General features: G+C 37.1%; 1 protein-coding gene across 13 annotated transcripts in view; it reads left to right on the forward strand.

The window, feature by feature from the left end:
• The window catches only part of RBM26 (RNA binding motif protein 26), a 108,990-nt gene that overhangs the window by 31,979 nt on the left and 56,522 nt on the right, over nt 1–20,489 (forward strand). For 6 of the 13 annotated variants that reach the window (XM_066380706.1, XM_066380697.1, XM_066380698.1 and 3 more), the window contains exons 2-10: nt 278–396; nt 2,197–2,333; nt 5,085–5,173; nt 6,294–6,511; nt 8,169–8,429; nt 10,121–10,360; nt 10,772–10,942; nt 11,301–11,456; nt 19,445–19,556. In XM_066380706.1, coding sequence (XP_066236803.1) covers nt 278–396; nt 2,197–2,333; nt 5,085–5,173; nt 6,294–6,511; nt 8,169–8,429; nt 10,121–10,360; nt 10,772–10,942; nt 11,301–11,456; nt 19,445–19,556 — 1,503 coding nt within the window. The remainder of the gene's footprint in view (nt 1–277; nt 397–2,196; nt 2,334–5,084; nt 5,174–6,293; nt 6,512–8,168; nt 8,430–10,120; nt 10,361–10,771; nt 10,943–11,300; nt 11,457–19,444; nt 19,557–20,489) is intronic. The other 7 variants (XM_066380704.1, XM_066380710.1, XM_066380709.1 and 4 more) reach the window with 3 other exon arrangements.

Consider the following 20,489-nt stretch of genomic DNA (forward strand, 5'->3'; position numbering starts at 1 on the left):
CCCCCCCCCAATCAAGGCACACATGAGAAGCAATTAGCGAACAACTACAGTGACACAACTACGTGGTGATACTTCTCATCTCTTTCCCTTCTTGTCTGTCTCTCTCTCAGAAAAAAAAAATAAAGGAAGCCTAATAATTCTTTATTGCCTTCCATGAACCAGTTGCTTTTTACATACATTAATTCTCTATGCTGACTAAGTCAGTTTATAAATGGAATTTGTAGAATGTGTAATCATGTATGGCTAAATTTCCTTCAATGCTACTGTTTTTCTTCAGCTGTGATGCAGATCCATCAGCCCTAGCAAAATATGTTCTTGCTTTGGTAAAAAAGGACAAAAGTGAAAAAGAGTTAAAGGCATTATGTATTGATCAACTGGATGTATTTCTTCAAAAAGGTAAGATCTTTGTTTTAAAAATATTACTTTATTTTACTAAGTTATTTAAAATAAGATTATCTAGCTGTTCCTGAAAGTGGTCTGATGTGACCTTGGAAACGGTTCGTGCCTGACGTGTGGTGGCACAGTGGATAAAACATTGACATGGAATGCTGAGGTTACCTGTTCGAATCCTTGGGCTTGCTTGCTCAAGGCACATAAAAGAAGCAACTACTACAAGTTGATTCTTCCTGCTCCTCCCCCACATCCTTTTTCTTTCTCTACACCAGGGGTCTCAAACTCACGGCCCGCCGAACAATTTTGTGTGGCCCGCAGACTAATCCACGAAGTTCAAAATATTTTGGATAAAATTAAGTAAGCCTAGGGGCCTACTTGTATTTTTCATTTCTCTAGCATCCTAGCTAAATATTAGCTTAGTTAACAGCAGTTGTGATGCGAACTACAGTTTCTGGTCGTTTTGTGACACTGAGTAAACTGCATGTACGATTGTGCTTGTACTGATTTTTTTTTGTTGTTTTCAACTGCAGTGAGAAAAGTGTTGCGTAACAGTTGCCTTTTGTAGACCTAGTGCGGCCCGCCGAACGGCTGTGATCTTGCTCTGCGGCCCACATGCTGAGTTGAGTTTGAGACCCCTGCTCTACACTGTCTAAAATCAATAAATAAAATCTTAAAAAGAAAAAAAAGTAATAAAATGGTTAGATATTCACTTGACCCAGAAAACCTCACAAAATTATGCAAATCAAGACGTTCAAATCATTGTGTTCCCTGTAAGAGCACTTGTGAAACTGCCCTGGCCATCAAGGGTGTATGTACATGCCAAAAAGCCACCAGGTATCTGAAGGGTGTCAGAAGCAAATGTGTACTATTTGCTTGTTATAGTGGTGGAATTGGTAGGTGTGCCCAGACCAAACACTGGGATTGTGACACAAGGTCTGTGGCCCAAAAAGAATGCTGAATTTTTGCTGCATATGCTTAAAAATGCAGAGAATAATGCGGAACGTAAAGTTTAGATGTAGAGTCTCTGATCATTGAGCACATCCAGGTGAATGAAGATGCTCCCAAGGTGCAGTGCAGAACTTATAGATCTCACAGGCAGATTGACCCACACATGAGCTTTTCCTGCCACACTGAGATGATACTTACTGAAAAAGAGGCAATTTTTCCTAAACCCGGAGAGGAGGTTACACAAAAGAAAAAGATATCCCTGAAGAAACAAGAACTTATGTCCCAGGAGTAAATTTAGCATGAAATAATTAAAAGTTATAAATTACTAATAAAAGTTAATGAATTATCCATGGTATTAAAGGAACTCAGTAAATGACAGGCTCTAATTGTAATGAAGTTGAACAGATAATATTATTGCTGATTATATTCATAGCTTATTACTGATTATATCCATAGATGAATGTTATTACTGTACTTCTGCTCTTTCTTAAACTGCTGATATTTTTTCTTTAAAGATTAAGAAAATGAATGAGTGCTTGTTTATTTAAAGATAGTACTCCTTAGGAAACTTTGTTGTCTAGCATAGTGCTTAGCATTTTCACTTTGCCAACATCTAGATGATGGTAATATTTCTGTTTGCACACTGGATAGTGTATACATGGAAACTAGTCATGATTGGAAGTGACTGGCCCAGAAGCTCTGGCCATTCCAGCCTCCATCACCCAGAAAACTGAGTGAATGTGTATTACCTTGGGATCTGTGCCATGGCATACTGATTAGGAAGCTTTTAAGTGGAAAAATGTCTTAGCAAATGTCTTTTAATATATAGGGAATTTTTGTTTGTTTTATTTTCAGAGACACAGATATTTGTGGAAAAACTTTTTGATGCTGTGAATACAAAGAGTTATCTACCTCCTCCAGAGCAGCCATCATCAGGAAGCTTAAAGGTAGAGTTTTTTCAGCACCAAGAAAAAGATATTAAAAAAGAAGAGGTAAGGATTTACATTAAATCTTACATTAAAAAACAAACAAACATATAAGGGATGATTAAACTGAGTTATATTTTCTGTATCTGTGTTACGTGTCTTCACAGCCACCTCCAGATTTATTGATTTCACTAGGAGTACTCACAGGACTCAGCATATAGTCATTCTCATGGTTATAATTTCTTACAGTGAAAGGATAGAAAACAAAATCATCAAAGGGAAAAGAGTATATGGTGCACAGTCTACGGGGAAACAGGCACAGGCTTCCAGAGGTCTCTCCCAGTGGAGTCACACAGGATGTGCCAGGAAAGCTTGTTAAAGATTCAGTGCCCGTGGTTTTTATTTAGGTCTGGCCACATGGCATCGCTGCGTAGTATGTTCCACATTCCCGTGAGGAAAAGCAGGAACTGTTGTTACTACCAGGGAATGACAGGAACCCTCCAGAAATCAAAGTTTGTAAATGCCAGCCAAAGGTCTACCTCCCAAGCAGGCCTTTCTGAAGACCTGCTTTTAATTTCTTGCATAGTATAGCTATGGACTCTTACTCTTTATGTTCTATGAAAATAATTAGTTTGACAGTAGCTCTATTTGCTTCTGTTCCACAAGAGCTTTTTGGGGAACTATTTTAAAAGTAATTATATAAAATGAACTCCACAGGATACTGGAAATTACTTCATACTTTAAGAGTTTTGAACTTTTTTACCTTTTATACATAATTACCATTCTTGTTTAATAATCCTATAATCATTCAGCTCTCTTCAATTTGATAATTAAGGTGTTATATTTTTGGAGTTATCCTAGCTTTAGTCAAATCTTGGTTAAAAGTTTGGCTTTATCAGTTACTGCTTTGTGACCTTGAAAATACCACTTTTCAAGCCTTAGTTTACTCAGCTGTAAAATGGAAATATTATAGAGCTGTTGGGAGTAATTGTTAGATAATGTCTATAAAGCTTCTGGTATAGTATATGGTGCACAGTAAGTAGGTTTCTCAGCAAGTGATAATTACTGTTAGTATTGAGATTGTTGTGTGGTGAAAGATGTAGCCGTGAGCTTTGGTTTTTTTACCCATCATAAATCTTTTTTTCTAGATTATATAACTAATCCATGTTTCTTATACAATAATATATCTGTATAATATTACATAATTTTTAAATACATTTTTATTCCTGGATACTTAAACATATTTGTACATATGTATTTGTATGTAGTTATACACACACACACACAAAACACCATTACTTCTCTCTGCAGGGGAAGATCAGACATAATTTTATAATTGCTTATGCCGTACGAGACAGTATAGGAATTCTATTAGTAAGTAAGAAAGGGATAGTGGGTATTGTGCTATAAACTATGCCCCATAGAGATATACAGTAATTTATTTAAGTTTTTCCCACTGATAGAAGTTTGGGTTGGTTCCTGATTTTTACTCTTACAAAGTATATTTTAATTCCTGGAAAAAAAAGTCTTTAGTTTTAGCTCTTGGTTTGAGAAGTAGTAACAAGTCTTCCCCCAAAACCAGTTAATGGAAAAGCCTTAGCCTTACATCTGTTTATATAATAGTATTTCACCACAGTTTTCTTAACCAGTTGTTAAGGATATTTTTTCCTTGAACTTTCAGAACTGTCAAATGTCAGGTGGCAGTCTGGATTGAAAAGGCCATGGGTGTAGTAAAACTTCCCAGTTGAGCATGTATTGTGGAACATGATGATCTGTCAACATAAATTGCAAGTGCATACTGAGGCACTAGAAAGGGAAAAGTGCATCAGGAGGGTTTTGTTTCCAGTATTTTGGAGTGGGAGAGGGTTGATGTACATGTTAAGAGAACAAAAGTATTTAGAAGAAAAGAAAAGGCAAACTGTTAAAATAAGGTTTTTAAGCAGTGTTAGAGTTTGGTCTGTTGACCTATGTGGGACACTTTTGACAGCGAGAGGCTCTTAACCAAAGGGGAGTTGGAGCAGCCACTATAAACTGGGCCATGTTTGTATTATCTGTAGACTACTTACGTCAAAATGTCTTAGGGTCCTTATTAAAAATGCAAATCTTGAGCCCCTATCATTTTTTCAGAAGCCACATGTTCAATATTTCCTGAACTAACTAATCCTGTAAATTATTTTTCTAGTAACACCTATTAATATCCTATGGAAACAGTGTTCTGGATAGTACAGCATGAAAAATTCTCGTCTAGACAGAGTAGCACTGATCAAGGGAATGGTTTCCAAGGCTGCTTTCTACTAATTATAAAATTTGAATGGAGGCCTTTTATAGGAGAGAGGAATATATAGCTACCATACTGCTAGGAGAAACTGAAAACTTTTATATCTTGTTTTTTCAGTGTTCTTTTTTTTATGACTTGGTTAGTTCTAATGCATTCTTATATATTCCCTAATGTGCTCAGTGCCAAACCAAATTCATGAAACTAAAACATGAATGTATGTTGGACTTTTGAAAGAAGGAAGAAAGTTGGGTTTTCACTAATGTTAAAATAAGGAGACTTGCTTAAAATGTTTTCTCACCACTAAATGTTACCAAAGATAAGCACTTATGAGTATCTTTAGATACACTTTTAACTTTCAGCATGCCTGTCTTTAGTGGTTAAACAAAATGATGGTACTTAGAAGAGAAATTTAATTTTCTTGGATGCTTTTAAAGGGTGACAATTTTGCTGTTATGTTTTAATGTCAGTTAAGTCATTGAAGTAGTAATGTAGCAAGGAATAACTGTTGCTAAACGTCTACTTATTCTTTTGTATATCAGATTATAAAGGAGGATGAGCGAGAGAAGAAGTTCTCCAGAAGGCTAAATCACAGTCCTCCCCAGTCAAGTTCCCGATATAGAGAAAATAGGTGATTAATAATTGAACCATTTTCGGTGATTAAGACATTGGTTATTTTTTATATGAATGTTTAGACTTGATTTTTTTTATTTCAAATCCTCCCAACTTTGTCTTTTATTGCAGATATGTATTTTAAAAATTACTATAGATACACAGGTCATATGTGGACAGCTCATTGAAATCTCACAAACTGAACATACGATACTTCTATATGCAGTTCCTATGTCAAACAATGGAATATTGTCAGCCTGGCTGATGCCTCCTTTTTGTGGGTGCTCCCAGTCACTGTCCTTAATGGTGACCACTACTGGGACATCTAATATACCTGTTTTGAATGTTACATAAATATAAATGGAATCATATCACAAACTCTTTTGTATTTTGATTTTTAGCTTCCATGTATTGTTTCTGATTTTATTGCTATTTTTAAAAATTGAATTCATTGGAGTCACATTGGCTCACAAAACCACTCAGGTTTCAAGTGTGCAACTCAACAAAACATGGACTTAATTATCTTTTACACAGAGGCAAGTAATTTCTGTTCTTTTGTTGGTCTAAGAAAGTGTAATTCAGTCATTTTCTACCGAGAATATCTACGTAGATTTGTAGGTCCTGGAAATGAGATTTCAGACAGTACTTGGCATTTATTAGTTACTATTTTCATTCTTCAAATTCCAGTGAAATCTTAACGAGACCTTTTTTCTGTCTGAAAATATGACTCTCTTTAATATGAATACATTATTTTTTTTATTAAGGCTTCAAAGGCATTTAGAATGCAGTGCATGTGATACATGCCTATAAGACAAGACGTAGGTGTACATGTGTACAAGTACATAACTGTGCAAGACAATATGTACTGTAAGGCATATGTATAGATGCTTAAATGTATGGATGCATTTGTGTATAAGACTAAGGATTAAGACTCCAAGAGTTTTCCATTAAAGGAGTTTTAAAATACTTAAGCAATTATGTTCAGTTTTTTAGTTGTTGAGTTTCCTATGTTTGTATTCTGATGGTGCAACAAAGAATCATTGTGTTTAAAGAATTAAATATGATTTTTGCATTTAATTAGAGTTTTTCCTATATCTACTTAAAATTATTTACATAAAAGTGATCATATATTTCTTTAGAAGTCGTGATGAGAGGAAAAAAGATGATCGTTCTCGCAAAAGAGATTATGATCGAAACCCTCCTCGAAGAGATTCATACAGAGACCGGTACAATAGAAGACGAGGGCGAAGTCGCAGTTACAGCAGGAGTCGGAGTCGGAGTTGGAGTAAAGAGAGGCTTCGTGACAGGGATAGGGATAGAAGCAGGACTAGAAGCAGAAGCAGAACACGAAGCAGGGGTAAATCATATATGTGTATATTTTGGTTGGCATTCTTTTATTGGGAAAATAGTTCTTATTTAAGGGTCTTAAAATTGTTCTAATTTTGTCAGTGTTGTAATTTTTTTCTACTTTGACTTGGTTTAAGCTTTTTCAAATTTTCTTTAAAATTTTTTACTTCATGCAAATGAGTTACTGCTACGCTTCCATCAGAATGACTAGATATTACCAAGACTGACTTTATTTAGTATTGGTGAGGATACAGATAAACTGAAACTCTTTGGGGAACACTTTGATAGTTTTTAAAAAAGTAAAACCTACACCTACCAAATGATTCAGCCATCTCACTCCCATGTATGTACCTAAGAGAAATAAAAGTATACTTCCACACAAAGACTGGTACACAAATGATCATAGCAGCTTCATTTGTAAAAGCCAGGAATTAGAAACAACCCAAATATCCATCAGCAGGTGAATAAACTATAGTATACCCATATGTGGGTAAAAAGGAAAGAACTATTGATACATACAGTAAAATGTGTGACTTTCAAAGTAATTATGTTAAGTGAAAAGTCAGACAAAAGAAGAATATTTATAAAATTTTAGAAAATGTAAACTAATCTATGATGACAAAAGACAAGTAAGTGGTTGCCTGGAATGCACTAAAGGAGGGCTGGACTATCAAGATGCATAGTGATACTTTTGTGGGTGATGAGTATATATATAGTATGTACATTTTTTTGATTGTGGTGTTAGTTTTACAGGTAACTACATAAATTAGAATTCATTGATTTGTATACTTTAAGTATTTTCAGTTAATTATATATCAGTTATGCTTCAAAATTATAAAAACAGTTAAAAGTTTTCATTTCGGATGTGTATTTGCAAGACTATGTCATTTCCAACATGTATAATTGTTCTTGCTGTGTGTGTTATTGAAAGGAAGATAGAGCTAATAAAACAATTAAACACTTTTGAGTAAAACACCTTTACTCAAGCTTAGATTTTAGCTACCCTTTCAGCTTTTATTGCACAGCCATCTTTAGTCTAGGAAATAATTTTATAACCTTGGTATATAAGTCCTGTGCTTCTCTATTACTCTTTTAGGGTTTTTTCCTCCTGTGATCTATGTGTACTAGAGCTCTTTGAACATTGCTTCACTTAACGAATCTCCTTAAAGCCTTTTCTCTTTCCTTGGTACCATATACAGCCCAGTTAATTTCTTTGTTCATGTTCAATATGAACTCCTTTTTCTTCTTCTGCTTATCCATTCTCATTGGCAAATAATGTTCACTGTAAAAAGGCATGCTGGTTTCTTTAGATGAATGACAAATACTCATTGCAGTAAACTAGTTATATTTTTTTGCATATTTTGTTTTGTAGGCTGAAGTTATGCATACTAGGATTGCAAAGAAGAAAATTTAAAATTTCTTCTGTAAACAGAACTTCAAGAAAAATTCATTAAGTGCAGCAACTTTATGTGTGGTTTTATAGTTGGGTCATATTGAAAAGAAATAGCTTATCTTGGAACATGATGTATTCATTGTTAGTTTTTAAAAGAAAAGGATTATTTAAAATTTGAATACTTTCTCTGTTTAGCAAAATATTACTATTTCTTAGATCTGGGACATAGTTTTTTTAAAATATTGTTTTATAAGTCATTTACATTTTATTGCAGAAAGGGATCTGGTAAAACCTAAATACGACCTGGATAGAACAGATCCACTAGAAAACAATTATACTCCAGTTTCTTCAGTACCTAATATTTCATCTGGTCACTACCCGGTACCTACTTTGAGCAGCACTATAACAGTAATTGCTCCTACACATCATGGTAATAACACTACCGAAAGTTGGTCTGAATTTCATGAGGACCAAGTGGACCATAATTCTTATGTCAGACCACCAATGCCAAAGAAACGGTGTAGAGACTATGATGGTAAGTCTTTCAACTGTTTCATTAAGTATTGAAATAATATTTCCAGCTTACTCAATTCTGTAAATTTAGGTTACACATAGTTATTCAAACACTTAACCTATTGGAAATAGTGGGAAATTAATCTTAAGCACCCATGAATTCCATATACTATTGAAGACTTTATTAGTTAGCCATCACTGACTATTGAATATCAATTTAAAGGTACTGTTTATTTGCATGCAAATCTTAATATATTTGTGGAATTTACCAAACAAGAGTAATATATACTGGCCCTGGCCGGTTGGCTCAGTGGTAGAGCATCAGTCCCAGTGTATGGAAGTCCCGGGTTCTATTCCCGGCCAGGGCACACAGGAGAAGCGCCCATCTGTTTCTCCATCCTTCCCCCTCCCCTTTCTCTCTGTCTCTCTCCCTCCCACAGCCAAGGCTCCATTGGAACAGAGTTGGCCCGGGTGCTGAGGATGGCTTCATGTCCTCTGCCTCAGGCACTAAAATGGCTCCGGTTGTAGCAGAACAATGGTCCAGATGGGCCAAGCATCACCCCCTAGTGGGCATGCCGTAGTGGATCCTGGTTGGGCACATTGCAGGAGTCTGTCTGTCTCTCTGCTTCCCTGCTTCTCACTTCAGGGGGAATATATATATATATTACAGAATTGTTTATGAGGTAATCTGCTACTGAAACACTATTTTTTTTGTCTTAACTGAGAGGAGGGGAGATAGTGAGGCTGACTCCTGCATGCGCCCTGGCCAGGATCCACCTGGCAACTCCTGTCTGGGGCCAATGCTCCAGTACCGAACTATTTTTAACATCTGAGGTTGATGTACTTAGACCAGTGGTCGGCAAACTTATTAGTCAACAGAGCCAAATATCAACAGTACAACGATTGAAATTTCTTTTGAGAGCCAAATTTTTTAAACTTAAATTATTAGGTACGTTTCTTATCTAGTGTCCGCATGTGATATTTTGTGGAAGAGCCACATTCAAGGGGCCAAAGAGCCGCATGTGACTCACGAACCATGGTTTGCTGACCGCTGGCTTAGACCATCTGAGCTATCATCAGTGCCGAGGGCCGATGCTCAAGCCACTGGTTATGGGAGGAGAGCAGGGGTCGAAGGAAGGAAGGAGAAGGGAGAAGCAGATGATAATTTCTCCTGTATGCCCTGACCAAGAATCGAACCTGGAATGTCCATACACCAGGATGACACTCTATCCACTGAGCCACTGGTCAGGGCCTGAAACATTTTCGACAAAACTCACTTTTTAAAAAATGAATAACTGGTTATTGGCATGTAAATAGAACCTAGAAATGTGAATGTCAGCTATTGAAGAATTTTATAGATAAAGACTTAAGGTTTTACTCTAAAAGTTTTATAAATTGTATGAAAGTTATAGTTGTAATATTCTTAAAGTTTTAAGTGAGATTTCAATACAGTAAGTGTTTTATACCATTTTGCTAGCTAGGTATACTCACTTTAATTTGGCGATTTATTTGTTTATTTATTAAGTATATGTGTTAGCTATGTTACCACCTGATAAACATTTTTAAATTGCTGGAATTTAATAGGTAGCTCTTGTGAAATGGTTAATTATACTTGCCCAATATTAAAAGTATTCCTGTTTTTAATGATCTTTTGTTAACTTAGAAAAATTTATATGTTTAGCACTTTTTATGTTTCTGTTTTTTTTTAAACAGAAAAGGGTTTCTGTATGAGAGGAGACATGTGCCCTTTTGATCATGGAAGTGACCCAGTAGTTGTAGAAGATGTGAATCTTCCTGGTATGCTGCCTTTCCCAGCACAGCCTCCTGTTGTTGAAGGACCACCTCCTCCTGGACTCCCCCCACCTCCACCAATTCTTACACCCCCACCTGTGAATCTGAGACCCCCAGTACCACCACCAGGCCCATTACCACCTAGTCTACCGCCTGTTACAGGTAAGTAAAGATATTTGTTTGTCTCTACTTATGATCTGCTCAATCTTGAAAAATTAACAGTATATAAAGTAATTTGTTAAAAGTACTGTATATGAAGTAATTTTGATTTTATAGATGCTGGAAACTAAGAGCAAGATATTCTCATTTAGAATATACCCCTACTTTGCTTGACTAACTCAGATCTAATTGTTTACTGTGGTTCTCAGTGGCTCTGAATTGTACACATCCCTGATAAATCCCATCTCCCTGTAGTCCTTTATAGCTTAAGAGAAACCTATTTTGGAAACATTAAAAGAATGTTTTACCCTAGAAAACTAATATAGTTGTAAGAGCTTGTAGGTATTATAGTTTGATGAATGAGAATATCATGTTTGGATATACAAATAACTTATTTTATTTGTTTGCTTTCAGATGATATTTCATATTCTTTGGTTTTGACAGGACCACCTCCTCCGCTTCCTCCCTTGCAGCCATCTGGCATGGATGCCCCCCCAAACTCTGCAACCAGCTCTGTTCCTACTGTAGTAACAACGGGCATTCATCACCAGCCGCCTCCTGCCCCACCCTCTCTTTTTACTGCAGGTGCAGTTTTGGCCCTCTCTATATTCATAATGTAATATAGTTTTAGAGTGTAATTTTAGATGAGGTTAAAAATGTTGAGACTGAATTACTCTAGCATGTCTATTTTTCTCACTAAAATTATATAGACTAAAAATGTAGATGTGGTGATGTACATTTCATGGAAGTCCTCAGTTATGATCTTTTTTAAAAAACTAAGTTATATTTTCTTTTTAATAACATTTTTATAAAATTAAATTATCTTTTTAATACTTACGGACTGTTAGCTTTATATTAGTAATGGATTATGTAGTTTACTTTTTTCTATTATCAATATAGGAAAATTATAAAGTGGAGTTTTATAATTATTTTTTAATTACAGTTTTTGTATTACCAGATACATATGACACAGATGGCTATAATCCTGAGGCCCCAAGCATAACGAACACTTCTAGACCTATGTATAGACACAGAGTACATGCGCAAAGGCCTAACTTGATAGGACTGACGTCAGGGGATATGGATTTGCCACCCAGAGGTACTATGATTAATCTTTTCTTATAATTTTTATAATATTAATAATGATAAAACATTCATAAAGAATAGTCCTGCATTTATCAGAGTTGAGTAAAGGATGATGTTTATTCTTTTAAAGATTTTATTTATTGATTTTACCAAGAGAGGAAAGGGGGGAAGTGAGAAATATCAACTTGTAATTGCTTCACTTTAGTTGTTTATTGGTTGCTTCTCATATATGAGCCTTGATCAGGCAAGCTCAGGGTTTTTTTTGTTTTTGTTTTTGTGACAAATACAGGGAGAGACAGTGAGAGGAACAGATAGGGACAGACAGACAGGAAGGGAGAGAGATGAGAAGCATCAATTCTTCGTTGAGGCACCTTAGTTGTTCATTGATTGCTTTCTCATATGTGCCTTGACCGGGGGCTACAGCAGACCGATTGACCCCTTGCTCAAGCCAGTGACCTGGGGCTCAAGCTGGTGAGCCTTGCTCAAACCAGATGAGCCCACACTCAAGCCCGCAACATTGGGGTTTCAAACCTGGGCCCTCTACGTCCCATTCGACGCTCTATCCACTGCGCCACCGCCTGGTCAGGCAAGCTCAGGCTTTTGAACTGGCGACCTCAATGTTCCGGGTTTACCTTTATCTACTGTGCCCCCAAGGGCCAGGCAGGTGGTGTTAATTCTTGAATCCTTTGATCTCCCATGAGAGAAAAGGTGTGCATTTCCATATTTGTGGTATTCCCAAGGAGAAAGGAATTTTACAAAAATAGATATTTTCTAAGGTAGCTTTTGTTGGGTATTTTCTGTCATTTGCAGTCTCAATTGGTTCATTTAGTAGTGCTTTCATTCCTAAAAATAGATTCTTTTGTAGTTTAAAATGAAATTAGCTGTATAAACTTGTACTTTGCTTTTGTTTACTTTTGATGTTAGAATTTGAAATTGTTTGTTTATAATATTTTAAGCAAAAGGAACTATGTTTTAGAAAGTGACTGATTAGCTTTAAAAAAAATTTTTTTTTAATTCAGTTAGAGGAGGTGAGGCAGAGATAGACTCCCACATGTGTCCAGACCGTGATCCACCTGGCAAGCCCACTAAGGGGCGATGCTCTGCCCATCTGTGGTGTTGCTCTGTTGTCCAGCAACCGAGCTCTTCTTAGAGCCCGAGGTAAACATGGAGCCATCCTCAGCACCCTGGGCCAACTTGTTACACTCGAGCCATTGCTGCAGGAGGGGGTGATAGAAGCAAGAGAGGATGGAATAGAGAAGCAGATGGGCGCTTCTCCTGTGTGCCCTGACTGGGGATCAAACCTGGGACTTTCACACACCAGAACGACACTCTACCACTGAATCATTCTGTCAGGGCTTTAATTTTTCTTAGAGGAGATAAATCTTTGATAAAATTTCTGACTAGAAGACAGAGTTTAGACTGATACTGTCACAGTAGGCCTAGAGGTACAAATGGATATGAATATTCAGAGGAAGGATAGAGTTTACATTAAATGGAAAGATGGAACATTTGCTACAGATGTTATTTAATATAGGGAAGTGAGGGATTCTTAGCTGTAATTGAAAATATTATGTGTACCAATAAAAATGCCTTTTTTCCTATTTCAACTAATGTTTAAGTTTCCAGTTTTTTCTTGATGTCTTTTTTCCTAGTAAAAAAAAAAAGTCATGCCTTATTAATCAAGAATAAAAGTCTAACTTAAATGAGTAACAGCCAGTAACTAAAATGGTTTAGTCAGTTTGTGATTTCTTGTACTTCAAATTATTTTATTCATTGGAAACTCAGATTCTGAGCATCTGTCTTGAATGTTCAGAGAACTTTTTGTGATGGAGGTGTGAAGATCATTTTAATTCTTGTTGAGATCACAGGACATTTCATGTGGATGCCTCCTTTTACATCACACCTTTTAAATTCTTTTTGAGGCATTCTAATAACTATCATTAACAACTATAGAAGAAAGATTTTTTTTTAACAGTTTCTCTGTAAGGAATATAAGACTGCTTTTAATTGAAAAGTAGCCACTTAAGATGGTGGCTGTTTATTCCCCAAGTCTTTCTTGGCCAGTTCAGAGAAAACCCCTTCCTTTTTTGGGTCATCACTTAGCACTTGTTTTCTTTTTATCATGCTAATACTCCTTGCTCTTACTAGAACTCTATAATAAAGTCATCTCTTTCTTATCTTGCTCTTTTGGAGTGGCATAACTTTGTGGTGCTACATACAGATCATTGTTTATTAGGCCCATTCCAATGTCATGCCAGTTTTCTGTTGGTGATGAGAGAAGAAAGGATCAGACCTCTTTCATGTAATTTTACCTTGTAGAAGTTGGAGTGGTAGTCATTTCATATCTACATGTAGTTACAAGTTGCAGGAAGTGGACCTTTTGAGAGCTAGATGTCTGGTATACTTTTTCTCATAGAATCATTTATACATAGCGATTATTTTAGTACTGTTCTTTAGCTATATTGTGTACTATTTCTGTGAGCTGGTTTAAGAATACATTCTTTATTAATAACATTGTTTTTATATGCCATAGAACTGATTTAGCAACCAGTTTAATTGAGGATTACTTATACTTTCTATTTTCCTTTTATTACACCCCTCCCCCCAAAATGTTTTTTTAGCTGTTACCCATTTGATTTGAAATTTAATGTAGATTGTGACAGATCATAATTAAAAGCGTATAATACTGGGTTTTTTTTATAATTACTATATATTTTTTTTAAATTCTTCAGGTTTTTATTATTATTATTAAAAACAAAAGTCACAGATACAAGTTAGTCTCCATCTTGTGAATCGTCGTCCTTTTCAAAGTGCTGTTACATCAAGAGGTTATAACAAATAATAGACAAAGCAAAATCCAAAAGGGACTGTAAAACGGGACTATATATTTCTAATAGCCTGTAGATGACTTTAATTTAAATTTGTCATAAACTGTTATGTGATCATATTTTTATGCTTCATACTTTAAGCTTGATGAGGAATTATTATTAAACAAATAAAAAAATTTAGGCCCTTAGTTGCCTTGGAATTCCTAATATAAATGTGACCTAGCAGTCCCGACAATTGTTCTTTCCAGATATCTTAGGAGGTAGAAAGTTTGATTAATGCTGCTTGATTGGATCTAGGTAGGAAAAGGGTCCAAGTAGTTTTTCATTTGCCATCAACAAAACCAGTGCTGAAAATTTTAAACAGGCCTAGGCCAATGGCTCAGTGGATAGAGCATCAACCTGGCATGCGGGTGTCCCAGGTTCAATTCCTGGTCAGGGCACACAGGAGAAGCAGCTGTCTGCTTCTCTCCACCTCCCACTTCTCCATCTTTCCCACTTCCCTTCTTGCAGCCAGTGACTGGATTGGTTTGAGTATGGTTCCGGGAACTGAGGATAGCTCAGTTGGTCTGAGCATATCAGCCTCAGGTGCTAAAAATAGCTTGCTACTTGAGCATTGGCCACAGACAGGGTTGCCAGGTGGATCCCAGTCGGAGTGCATGCAGGTATCTGCCTTTCTATCTCCCCTCCTATCACCTGAAAAAAGGGGGGAAATTTTAAGCAGAAAAAGTTTATTAAAAGGATGTTGGGGGAAAACAGTATATATGTATAAAGGACACATTTAGTAATTATATATCTAGAGGAACTTGCTTTTGTTCTTTTGTTGTTGTTGTTTAACTGGAGAGACAGAGACAGGCAGGCAGGGGAGAGAGACGAGAGGCATCAACTCATAGTTGTTGCACTTGAGTTGTTCATTGATTGCTTTCTCTTATGTGCCTTGATTGGAGGTGTCTTAGGCCGAGCCATTGACTCCTTTTTCAAGCCAGCAATCTTGAGCTCAAGCCAGTGACTTTGGGCTCCAGGCCAGCGACCTTTGGGCTCAAGCCAGTGATCATGGCGTTAGCAACCCGTGCTCATGCTGGTGAGCCCGCGCTCAGGCTGGCGACTCGGCGTTTCAAACCTGGGTGCTCAACATCCCAGGCCAGTGCTCTGTCCACTGTGCCACTGCTAGGTCAGGCTTTAACTCGCTCTTTTAAATAAATAATAATAAAAGAGAAACTTGGAAAATACAGATAAATTTGAGCAAACACATCACTGCCTCTTAGTAAACCTTTGGATAAAGAACATAATAGGCCCTGGCCGGTTGGCTCAGCGGTAGAGCGTTGGCCTAGCGTGCGGAGGACCCGGGTTCGATTCCCGGCCAGGGCACACAGGAGAAGCGCCCATTTGCTTCTCCACCCCTCCGCCGCACTTTCTTCTCCCGCAGCCAAGGCTCCACTGGAGCAAAGATGGCCCGGGCACTGGGGATGGCTCCTTGGCCTCTGCCCCAGGCGCTAGAGTGGCTCTGGTTGCAACATGGCGACGCCCAGGATGGGCAGAGCATCGACCCCTGGTGGGCAGAACGTCGCCCCTGGTGGGCGTGCCAGGTAGATCCCGGTCGGCGCATGCGGGAGTCTGTCTGACTGTCTCTCCCTGTTTCCAGCTTCAGAAAAATGAAAAAAAAAAAAAAAAAAAAAAAGAACATAATAAACTTAAAAAAAAGATACTGGATAACTCAAAGACTCTAAAAGGGCTAGTGAACTAGGCTTTGGAGGCAGGGATAAGGCCAAAAATCCTGTTGCAGAACTGGTCCTGTGAAGATACCATTGGGCAAAGAAACCATAGCTTGCACTGTGCGTATCATCCATGCTAGGTACTAGATATTTCCACCTGATCTACTGTAGAGATGTAGGATAAGTCAGTGGTATCCAGCAAAAGGGGCTGCATAAAATATATACCCTAAAATATTTGTGAGAACCTGGAAGAATTTTGTGACTGGAACAGAAGAAGTAAAGGATATGGAGAGACATAAGAGGCCAATTAAAAGCTGTTGAAGAATTCTAGAGAAGAGATGATAGTAGCTGGAATAGGGTAGGAACAGTGGGAAGTAAAAGTTTCAAGTTTAGTGGAAAGGGTTGATATCACTTGTAACTTGTGGGACTTAGATTGAGGGTAATGAAGAAAGTGAAATTAAAGACACTAGATAGACTTCTACTCTGGAAATTGAGATGAAGAACAGATTTGGTAGGAAGATAAATTTAGTTTTGAAAATGTTTAATTTGTTGTGTGTCTGGCACATTTGAATAGAATTGTCCAGGGGAGATAGGATCTGGAAATCTGATGTCAGTAAGCGACAACTGGCTAGAAAATACAGATTTTGGAATCATTGAGCTATAGTGTAGAACAATATTCTATGACATTAGTAATAGTGGGAAGTAAAGAAAGGGAGTAGGAAGCATATCAAAATCTGCAAGCCTGACTGATGTAGGTTCTAAAAGCCTTTCTCATGTGTTTCTGATTCTCCCTCTTTCTCCTTGAAAATCACTAAATTGATGAATGAAGCCCATGGCAGTAGATAAGATGTCTTAGGGAGGCTGTGTAGAGTGAGATTAGAAAGTCCAAGTAAATGACCTAGAGAATGCCTACAGCCCTACACCATAGCAGTAGGTGAATAAAGGGGATGTCACATAAGACACAGAAAATGAAGCCAAAAAGGCACAGACAAAGCAGGGATTTGTGGAGTCATGAAAATCAAGAGGAGAGAATAAGAAGGAAGGGAAGGTGATCAACAGCACTGAATGCTCGTGACTGATCAAGTAAGTGGAAGTCTGGAAGTTTTCATAAGCTTAAACAACAAATGGGAACAAAGATTAGCATGTTAAGTGCAATAATGGTAGCAGCTGCCAATTTTCAGAGTATTTGTGAATGCCTGGGTTGTAAGGAAGCAAGGTTATCAAGTGTAGACATCTCTTAGGAAATCGCTCTTTGGGTAAGGAGAGAGAAAGCTGTAGCTGGAGGGTGAAGTATTCTTAAGGGGTTTCTTTTTAAAACTGGGGTAATGTTGATGGGAAATAGTATGGAAGTTCCTCAAAAGATTAAAAATGGACCTGCCTTATGACCCAGTGATTATACTTTTCGAGATTTATCCAAAGAAACCCAAAACACTAATTTGAAAGAATTCATTCACCCCTATGGTCACTGCAGCATTATTTATAATAGCCAAGCTATAGAATAGCCCAAGTGTCCATCAATAGATGAGTGAATAATAAAGACATAGGACATTTAACACAATGTAATATTTCTCATCTATAAAAGAAAATAGTAATACTGTTTGTAACAGCATGGATGGACCTAGAGGATATTATGCTAAGTGAAGTAAGTCAGTCAGAGAGGGAGAAATACCAGATGGTTTCACTTATATGTGGAATCTAGTGAACAAGATAAATAATCAAAGTTAAAATAGAGTCAGATACAGAGGGAGAACTGGTAGTTGCCAGAGGGGAGTGGGTGTTGAGACACTGGGTGAAAGAGGTGATTGGACTAAGAAGCATAAATTGGTAGCTACAAAATAGTCATGGAAAGGTAAGTCAGTCATCAGGAATATAGTCAGTGATACTGTGGATAGCTATGTATGGTGCCATTTGGGGTACTGGAAACTCAAGGGGAACACTATGTAAAGTATATGCTTGTCTGACCACTAAGATGTACACCAGTACATAATCATCTGTTGATGGGAAGTGTCAGTGTAGAGGGAGAGGTTGAAGATGGAGGAAAGTAGCAGGGTTCTGGGGCACTGATTTGGAAGCTCTCTATATAGGATAAATCAATGGCAAGAGTATCTGGAAGCAGCAGCTCAGGATAGTAGACTAGGTGAAAAGTAATACAAGTTTGTACCAAGGTTGATTCAGTGCTAAATGAGAGGAAACAAGATGAAGGGATGTGAGCAGTCAGAAATCAAATATGATTGGGAAAATGGAAGTTTCATTAATTTAAATGTCTAATATTTTAAAAGTACATTTAATATGAAGATAATTTGTATTTTGTACATAGTTTTAGGCTACTCATGAGATGTCCAGAAGAAAATGGCCAGAGAAAACCAAGAAGTTAGAAATTTAGGACTTGTCCACAGAATGGAGTTCCTGTGTAATAGATTGATGCGCTCTCTTGCATAGAGGTCAAAGTTGTAGCCATGAGAGAGATTGTGCTGAAACAGATCCCAAGTTCTTTTGGTTAGATATGTGTTTAGAAATACTAAATAGGATTTATCTATCTTTTAAAAAGGAACTTTATTTTATTTTTCATTTTTATTTATTTTTGAGAGGAAGAGAGAGGTAGAGAGATGGACAGACAGGAAGGGAGATAGATGAGAAGTATCAGCTCATAGTTGCGGCATTTTAGTTGTTCATTGATTGCTTTCTTATATGTGCCTTGACTAGGGGGCTCCACCCGAGCCAGTGACCCTTTGCTCAAGTCAGTAACCTTTGGACTCAAGCCAGCGACCATGGGGTCATGTCTATGATCTCACTCTCAAGCTGGTGAGCTGGGGCTCAAGCTGGCGACTGGGATTTCGAACCTGGGCCTTCAGTGTTCCAGGCCAAGGCTCCATTCACTGTGTCACTGCCTGGTCAGGCAATCTTTAAAAAAGGAATTTTAAAATAATATTTTTCTATAGGGATTAAGGTTTGCATGTTTTAAACTCTGGTGTTGTCTGGAAATAACAGGTTAAAAGAACTGACTGTATCAAACTCTTACATAAATGTAAAATGTTGCTAGCGGATATTCTTAGCTTTTTGGTACTGCATTTTGATCTTGAATATTTACCTTTTAAAATCATGTATGCTCTATCTCATGTTGATGTTTAAATAAGTAACTCACTTCAATCACAACTCTGTTATCAGTTTTTAAAGGTCATATTTGTGGTGAGGGTAATGGCAAAGGGGAACAGTGACATGGATTTTAAATCCCCACCTCCACAGAAGTGGCCCAGAGTCATATTTAAATTTTACATGTGAGAATCACTAATTCTTGAGTCTGGTTGAAGTGAATTTGAAATTTTAAAATCCCTTAGATTACTACTATATTTGAATACATTTATTTCTGTTTCTCCAAAAATATATATTTGGAACTTTGTTTTCAATATGAATATAAAGAAGTAGCTATGATAAAAAATAATCTGTTTTATTTTTCTCCCGAACAGAAAAGCCTACCAATAAAAGCAGTATGAGGATAGTAGTGGATTCAGAGTCAAGAAAAAGAACCATTGGTTCTGGAGAGCCTGGAATTACTGCAAAGAAGACGTGGTTTGATAAGTAAGCAGTCAGGGGAAATTGAGGAATTTATATTCTGCAGTAATTTTTAGAGTAGATGCAGTATTGTTATGACAGTATAGTATTCTTTTTCCAAATTGTTCTGTAGGCTATTCCCTACTAAAGTATAAGTTACTTTATAATAATTTGTTAATTAGTTGTCTGATACTTGGAAGGCAAAGGATAGTCATGGGCTTGTTATTAGGGAAGAAAGTGTAGGTGAGGTCTGAGAGGAGGTGTTAGCATGGGGCAGTTCCTGTTAAAGAGCTAGAAAGGGATCTTTTAGGGGTGTGGGGAAGCTGGTTAGGCACTGAAGATATCAAGGAAGAGCTTCAGAGAAAGGGGTCAGAATATTGGGGTGGTTATGATTAATTTATAAATTTTCATGTTTGAGGAGAGACTAGGATCATACATATTTAGAGCCTTCATAGCATTTAAAAGTGTATCATTTTTAGTTTTGGCTCTGCCTTTAATTCTGTGATTTAAGGCAAGCATTGTAACCTCTTTGGGCCATAGCTTCATCCTTTTTCTTTCAAGTAACAAATGTGTGGTCTACAGTTCTGGCTCTTTTTTTTTTTTTTTTAAAAAGCTGTGAAGCAGTTGATTCAGTCATTTTTACCTTTTAATCAATGTCTTAAAATAGGATACATTTCAGTAAGCAAGCTTTCACAGAAATGGAACTAAGGTCATAGATGCAGAGTGACTGGAACAGGGTGCTAGGACCTTTCCTGCCGAGACTTAAGGAGTGGATTCACGGTGCCCAGTGCAAGTGACACAGAGAGCCCTTCTCAGTGGGCTTCCATGGAAGACGGCCACTTCCTGTTTTTGGAAGAAAATTTAAAGTTCAATTATCAGTAATTTCAGTTAAAAAATGGGATGTAAATTATAAAGCTTTTATTTCTTTGTACTTGATGGGACAGGATTCATAAATGAATG

This window comes from Saccopteryx leptura, chromosome 4 (assembly GCF_036850995.1).
Source record: "Saccopteryx leptura isolate mSacLep1 chromosome 4, mSacLep1_pri_phased_curated, whole genome shotgun sequence".
Classification (NCBI taxonomy): domain Eukaryota; kingdom Metazoa; phylum Chordata; class Mammalia; order Chiroptera; family Emballonuridae; genus Saccopteryx; species Saccopteryx leptura.